This window comes from Equus quagga, chromosome 2, assembly GCF_021613505.1.
Source record: "Equus quagga isolate Etosha38 chromosome 2, UCLA_HA_Equagga_1.0, whole genome shotgun sequence".
Lineage (NCBI taxonomy): Eukaryota > Metazoa > Chordata > Mammalia > Perissodactyla > Equidae > Equus > Equus quagga.
This window is the reverse complement of record NC_060268.1, coordinates 23,067,105-23,074,648: the sequence shown is the minus strand read 5'-3', so window position 1 is coordinate 23,074,648 and position 7,544 is coordinate 23,067,105. Positions and strand designations below refer to the sequence as shown.

Here is a 7,544-nt window from a genome sequence, read left to right as displayed (position 1 = left end):
CTGCAGCACAGGCTTCATTTTCTTGTTCTTTCTTCTTGCTTTCACGCTGTGACCCAGCACTGAGAGTGCAAGTGTGGTTGGTGACAGTGCTACTGTCACCTAAGCCAATCCATAGAATTTCGACAAACCACCTTGCAGATGACACAAGGAAACCAGAGCAGCACAGGTCTAGGAGGTCTGTGAGGTCTTGAGCCACCACTCCTGCCTTCCCCTTGGAGACCTTGTGTCTGGAAAGAAGTAATACCAGCAGCTGTGACCTCGGCAGACCTTCAGGAAAGATGCAGCCACTCCTGTTTTTGCTAGTGTTTCTTCTGCCTCCTGAAGCTGGGACAGGTGAGTGACCATCCCCATTCCAGAAACCCCAGCCCATCTCACAAAACCCTCTGGACTCCTCACCCTTCTGCCCAGCACAGTCAGGGACTTTCCTCAGTTTGAGCCCAAAAACTTTCTAGACGCCAGCCTCTACCCCAAACCTACACTAACAAGTCCGATGCTGCATAAACACTCAAAAAGGATGGCAGGAAGGAAGGGTGTTCACTAGAAGGTTTAGTGTGTAAGCCTCTCTCTTATCACCTGGGAAGTAGATTGCTCATAGAAAGCTATTTGGCAGAGGATGGGAAGCTACAAATGACAAGTAGTTGAAATCCCTCACTCTAACCCAAGAAAGGGCGGCTTAGAAAAATCGGGTGTGGTAATGAGAGTTGTCCCGGACCCAGCTTAAGATTCAGTTTCACTTCCTGGTAACTTCACCCCCTCACCCTTGCTGAGGAGAGAAGCCCAGGGAGCAGCTGGTCTCTGAAGAGGCTGGATGACTGCATGCAGGGTGCCCCGTTGCCATGGCTCTGCCATGGTCCTGGGCAGCACATTTTCAGCCCCACCTCCCCCTGCCGTCTCAGGCCTTTGGCTGCTCCACACAGTGTCCCCTCTCCAGGCCAATGGCCTTCAATTCCACCAGCACGATCCCCACCAAACTCAGCAGAAAGCTAAGTGAAGGACATTCATTCATGCAGCCACAAAATGTTTACTGAGATCCTAGGACGGGTTAGACTCTCGGACATGAGGACTGTAGAAAATCCAGCACCATAAGCTCACGGACAGATCATTAGAAACGGGCACAAATTCAGACATTAGCAGAGGCTCAGCGGGCTTAGGAGACTCACTGAGACAGAAGGCGTAGCGGAGCCCTGTCCATGATCCCCTGGGCTCCACCATCATGAAGACAGCTCTTGTCTCACCATGCATGGTCTGAAGTAGGACAGGGCAACAAGTACTGTCGTCCCTTTTCTCACAGGAGGTTCTGAGGCTTGACATTCAGAAAAGGTTATTGTCCTACTGGGAGAACCTGGGAAGACACTCCCTGGTGGCAGCAGGGCACTGTAGACCCCACCCTCAATCACCACCTTCCAGAACCTTCCCTCCTGACCACAGCCACTCCAGGAAAGCCCATCTTCCAGTCTTTTCTTTCAGAGAACATCATCGGAGGACATGAGGACAAGCCCCACTCCCGCCCCTACACGGTGTTTGTTCAGTTTCTGCTTGAGAACAAAAAGAAGAGGTGTGGCAGTGTCCTCGTGCTAGAGGACTTTGTTCTGACGGCTGCTCACTGCCGGGGAAGGTGAGGGGCCCGCAGACAACTGATACCTCCTGAGACCCCTACAGGGACCTCTGCCCAGGGGCGGCAGCCCAGGTGAGCTCCCCCAGCTCCTGGTAACTCAAGGCCATGAGAGGAACCATCTGAGAGCATGACTGGGTGACGGAAAGTGAGAAATAGGACAGGGAAACTTTGGGGTCAGAGCGTCTGAATTGAAAGCAAGTGACTCGGTTGAGAAAAGAGACCACACTGTCCAACTAAAGCAGCTGGGAAAGCTGAAAGCAATCATTAGGGTGAAAAGGCATACTCAGAGTATTTTCACAATATGACTTGAGGGCTAGAGAAAGCGTCCAGGTGACCTACCCTCAAGGTCATTGTGAAGCACAGGGGACAATCACTCAGTGCCCAGTCCTCCTCTTGTTTTGATTTCCACCAGCTGCAGCCCTGTACTCCCCCATGTCACCCTCCCTTCATGACTCCAGGGCTGGATCTCTTTTGATTCCATGCACCCCACCACCTCACTCTACTTTCTTTGCAGAGTAATCAATGTCACCCTTGGGGCCCACAACATCCAGAAGCAGGGGAAGACCCAGCAGGTCATCACTGAGAGACAAGCCATCCGCCACCCAGACTATAATCCTAAGAACCTCTCCAATGACATCATGTTACTAAAGCTAAGGGAACCTCCCTGCTGCTCTTGCTGTCCTGGGTCCAGATTGCTTCCCCTCCCACTGCAACTTGTCCCTCCCCTCCTTCCCCTCCTGTCCATCTGACTAGTCCCAGTGGCTCAGGGGAGAGGGAAGTCAGTGCAGCCTCATCGCGGTGTCCGGACCCTGGAGGCCAGTGGCTGAGCTGGACTATCTTGCCTCTTCCCATCAGTGGAGAGAAAGGCCAAGCAGACTATAACTGTGTGGCCCCTCAGCCTGCACAGGGGCACAGCCCAGGTGGACCCAAGACCGGTGTGTAGAGTGGCCGGCTGGGGGAAAGTATCCCCAGTAGACAGAGTGTCCGACACACTGCAGGAGGTGGAGCTGACTGTGCAGAAGGATGATGATTGTTACTCCCACTTCCCAGACCACTACAACCAGAACCCCCAGATTTGTGTAGGGGACACAAAGAAGATGAGCAGCAGCTTCAAGTTAGGGTTTCCAGCATCCACCGAGACAGACCCAGGGAGAGAGGAAATGGGGAGCTCTCAGGGATGGGCGTGGCCATGTCTTCAAGCCTCAGCCTGAGAGCTTGGGCACCTGGGGTGTACGGATGCAGTCTTCAGTTTTATCCCCAGAGCAAAGCAGGGCTGCAGGGCGAGGAAGGATCAGTCATCCCACAGCCGAGTTCTCACCAAAATTTCCCTGAGGATTAGAGAGAAAGCATTGACCTGGGTGGAGCTGCATGTGACAGTCAGAGCCATGCTGGAGTCCTGGGATGAGGGAGTTGACAAGGCCCTCCCTGGCCCTGCTCCCCCACACAGCCCATAATGGAGACCACTGACCTCTGGGTTGGAGGGTAGGGCAGGACCACAGGGAGGCCAACTCAGTCCTTCCTCTCTCTGCCTGCGGGGAGACTCCAGAGGCCCCCTCATGTGTAATAAGCCAATCCAGGGTATTTTCTCCTATGGACAAAACAACGGGATGCCTCCAGGAGTCTCCATGAAGGTCTCACACTTTCTGCCCTGGATAAAGTCAACAATGAAGCACTTCTAACAGCAGGCAGGAGGCTGACCTTCCTCTGTGCCTGACCATCTTTCCTGGGGCAGAGGCAGGAATCCCGTGGGGCGGGCAGTGGGACTGCAGGGCCGTAATAAATGGATCTCTAGCGAGTGTGACTGAAGTCTCACGGACTCACTGAACCACTTTCAACACGCAGCAGCATGCTCCAGGCAGCCCTCTGCTGTCAGTTGTGGCTGTCCTTCCTCCTTCCTCCTCCAGCTCTCCTTCCCCCTAAACCCCATGCTGTATCCTTTCTCAGTCGCACATCTGTGGTGCTGAGCCCTGTGCAAGGGCTGAGTCTGAAGGCTGCTCATTATAAAAGGACAATCTTCTTGCCCAAAATATGTTCCTCCCTGGGCTTTAGAAAGTTCTTACCTTCTCTAACCCAACCACCATCACCGACACCCTGACAATTTGGCAGAGGGAGCAGCAGGGCAGTGGAAGGGGAATAACTCCAGGGAGACAGGAGGCCAGGGGGCCACGCTGTGGGCACTGAGTTTCCTGTTTCCAGGGCTTCTGTCTCCAGTGGGGCAGCTTCTCCCACAGCCAGGACCATCTGCAGCTTCTGATGCTCAGATGCTGCCATGATGGCCTCCAGCCTCACTCTGTTCCCATTTCCTGCCCTACCCTGGGCCCAGAACTGAGCTCAATCAACCTTCCTCCCTGGCTGACTGTCCCACAGCAGCATCTGTTTTCCTTCTGACTGCCCTGTCTACCTGCTCCTTTCCCTTCCAGCCCACCCTGATTTGAGCCAGCTTCTCTCTCATCTCCCTAACCGAGTTCCCAAAGTCCCATGTGAATTCCCCTCCATGGCTTGTCACTCTCATGCCTTAGCTGCCGGCCCACCTGATGCCTATCAGAGGACCCAGTACGCACTTCCCACCAGAACAGAGACAGTTCAGTTCCTCCATCCAGCCTAACATTCCCAGGGCCACATCCACAATTTCCTGTGAGTCCCTCAGCAGCCTCAGCCCCTTTCAGCCTGGCCTGTCTCCCCCTGCTGGCAACCTGGGTTACAGCAGCTCAGTGAGCCTGATGCCTCCAGGGCTGCTGGGCCAGAAAATACCACTTGGCTGTCCATCAATAAGTCAACTGTTGATCTCTCTCTTTGTGCCAGACACATAAGAAGCTGTGTCCCTGATACTGGGAAACTTAGATGGAGGGGAATTTCCTCTACATTCTCTTACTTCCTCCCCTTCCCCCAGGCAGGTCAGTTTGGCAAATGGATTGGTATTTGGAATCCACAAGGAATCTTGCCTTGAAAATAATTAAAATCTCTGTATTTTATCTGTATTGCACATTAGAGTCTCGCATGAGTCATCTTGTTCGATTCAAGAAGGGCAGTGTGAAATTGGAAGAGACTTCAAGACCCACAGTTCCTGAGTTTCCCAATCCGTGCTCGAGTATCCCATGACAGGACAGGAGGGAGGGAGAGAGGAGTGAGCCACCTGGGCAGCCTTATCTTAATTTATTGACATGCAGAAGGCATGAGCCCCAGTCCACAAATGCAAAAAATGTCACATTTCAAGTCAAGATCCTTCAGTGTGATGAAAATAGTAAGAATAACAAGAAGCTTTCACATCTTGAGGTATGTGGGGAAGCTGTTCTGGATTAACCATGATTCAACCTAAAACTTGCTTTCCCCAGAACAGCCTGACTTCTGACCCACCAAACATTGTACATCTGCTTCAAACATTTTCCCAAAGCAGAGAATGAATTATATATCTACTTATCAATTAATTAATTAATTAATTAATTAATTTATTTTTTGAGGAAGGTTAGCCCTGAGCAAACATCTGCTGCCAATCATGCTCTTTTTGCTGAGGAAGACTGGCCCTGACTTAACACTCATGCCCTTCTTCCTCTATTTTATATGTGGTTTGCCTGCCACAGCATGGCTTGATAAGCCGTGCGTTGGTCCACACCCGGGATACAAACCGGGCTCCCGAAGCAGAGCATGCGAACTTAATCACTGCACCACCAGGCCGGCCCCAAGAATGCATTCTGTAAAGGTAAGAATTAATGTCTCTCTTTCTCTGACTCCAATACCAGCACTTCTTTGAAGATAAGCTCTTCTTCTCAGAGGACAAAGGTCAAGTTGACCTGTTATATATGTGCTAAACTACAGAAAAGCATATCCTTGCGAGTTGGAAAAAAATTGCATTCCTATCCTATTTCATGTATGTTCTTGTTTGCGAAATGGTCTATAGCCATGCTGTGTCCACACTTCTCAATAGAGCTTTCCTCCCTGATGGAGACAGCACTTCCAGGCTAGTATTCAGCAATAGCTGAATAAACATCGCTCTATCTTTCTTATCTAAAGATTGGTCATTAAATATTTTTGTCATCAATTATGACCCAGATGATCTTATTTTAGGATTCTGTAGCCTGCAAACAGCACCACTGATAAATTGCATGTGACGGAACGCAACAAATTCGTGATAGCTGGACAAACACTGAATCAGTCGGGACCAACATCAAAAAGAGAAGGACCACCTTGGAGAAGAATAACAAACAAATCACACAGATATGAAAAGTAAAATCCAGTACATTGAAAACTAAGATGAAAAGCAAAAGAAAGTTTATTTTTCACTCAAGACAGTCCCCATATCCATCTACCAAGCATTCTGTGGGACCCACAGCACCGACAGAAGCTCCAGCAGAGGCACGAAGGAAGAGCTGAATGCACGTGTGGAGATGAGCCAGTGAATAGTAGAAGGGGCAGGAGCCAGGGGACAACTTCGGGTCACAGTGATAAAAAGAACACTCTTGGGAGAAGTCATCACAATAAAGAAATGGACCCCAGAACGTCAGCCATGAGGAGCTCCATGGAGCCCCAGGGTGTAAGCCAGAGCCAGCGAGAGAGTAGCCAGGGATATTCCCCACCAGGGGCATGGGTGTGTGGCCTTGAAGGACAGTGCCTGGTGGGTCAATTCTCCCTCTCACCTGATAAGAGCACTTAATGTGGTATGACACATGTTAAGAAGGAAAATGATTGAACAACCTAGAAGAAATGGATAAATTTCTAGACTCTTACAACCTCCCCAAACTGAATCAGGAGGAAATAGAGAATCTGAATAGGCCAATCACAAGTAAAGAAATAGAAACAGTAATCAAAAACCTCCCCCAAAATAAGAGTCCAGGACCAGATGGCTTCTATGGAGAATTCTACCAAACATTCAAAGAAGATTTAATGCCTATCCTTCTCAAACTATTCCAGAAAATTGAGGAAGATGGAGCACTCCCTAACACATTCTACGAAGCCAACATCTCTCTGATCCCCAGACCTGACAAGGACAACAGAAAGAAAGAAAACTGCAGGCCAATATCACTGATGAACATAGATGCAAAAATCCTCAACAAAATTCTGGCAAACTGAATACAGCAATACATCAAAAAGATTATACACCATGATCAAGTGGGATTTATAGCAGGGACACAGGGATGGTTCAACATTCGCAAGTCAATCAACGTGATACACTACATTAACAAAAGGAGAAACAAAAACCACATGATAATCTCAATAGTTGCAGAGAAAGCATTCGACAAGATCCAACATCTATTTGTGATAAAAACCCTCGATAAAATGGGTATAGAAGGAAAGTTCCTCAACATAATAAAGGCCATATATGACAAACCCACAGCCAACATCATACTCAACGGACAAAAACTGAAAGCCATCCCTCTGAGAACAGGAACGAGACAAGGGTGCCCACTTTCACCACTCCTATTCAACATAGTAGTGGAGGTGTTGGCCAGAGCAATTCGGCAGGAAAAAGAAATAAAAGGAATCCAAATAGGCAATGAAGAAGTAAAACTCTCGCTGTTTGCAGACAACATGATCTTATATATAGAAAACCCCAAAGAATCCATAGGAAAACTATTAGAAACAATCAACAGCTACAGCAAAGTTGCAGGATATAAAATCAACATACATAAATCAGTAGCATTTCTATACACTAACAATGAACTAACAGAAAAAGAACTCAAGAACTCAATCCCATTCACAATCGCAATGAAAAGAATAAAATATCTTAGGATAAATTTAACCAAGGAAGTGAAAGATGTATACAATGAAAACTACAAGACTTTCTTGAAAGAAATTGATGATGACATAAAGATATGAAAAGACATTCCATGCACATGGATTGGAAGAATAAACATAGTTAAAATGTCCATACTACCTAAAGCAATCTACAGATTCAACGCTATCCCAATCAGAATCCCAATGACATTCTTTACAG

General features: G+C 48.6%; 1 protein-coding gene across 1 annotated transcript; it reads left to right on the top strand.

Annotated features, from left to right (window-relative positions):
• The first annotated feature begins 278 nt into the window (after positions 1–278).
• Positions 279–3,294, top strand: LOC124234976 (granzyme H-like). The gene is made up of 4 exons (XM_046652680.1): positions 279–333; positions 1,468–1,615; positions 2,130–2,259; positions 3,145–3,294. The coding sequence occupies exons 1-4, from the start codon at positions 279–281 to the stop codon at positions 3,292–3,294; spliced, it is 483 nt and encodes a 160-aa protein (XP_046508636.1).
• Positions 3,295–7,544: the final 4,250 nt, after the last annotated feature.

Excerpts from the sequence above, each read along its gene's own strand:
- LOC124234976 (XM_046652680.1), top strand. The coding sequence starts at position 279 with ATGCAGCCACTCCTGTTTTTGCTAGTGTTTCTTCTGCCTCCTGAAGCT. Across the intron at positions 334-1,467 it reads GCCTCCTGAAGCTGGGACAG|AGAACATCATCGGAGGACAT; the intron begins GTGAGTGACCAT and ends CTTTTCTTTCAG. Across the intron at positions 2,260-3,144 it reads TCTCCAATGACATCATGTTA|CTGCGGGGAGACTCCAGAGG; the intron begins CTAAAGCTAAGG and ends TCCTCTCTCTGC.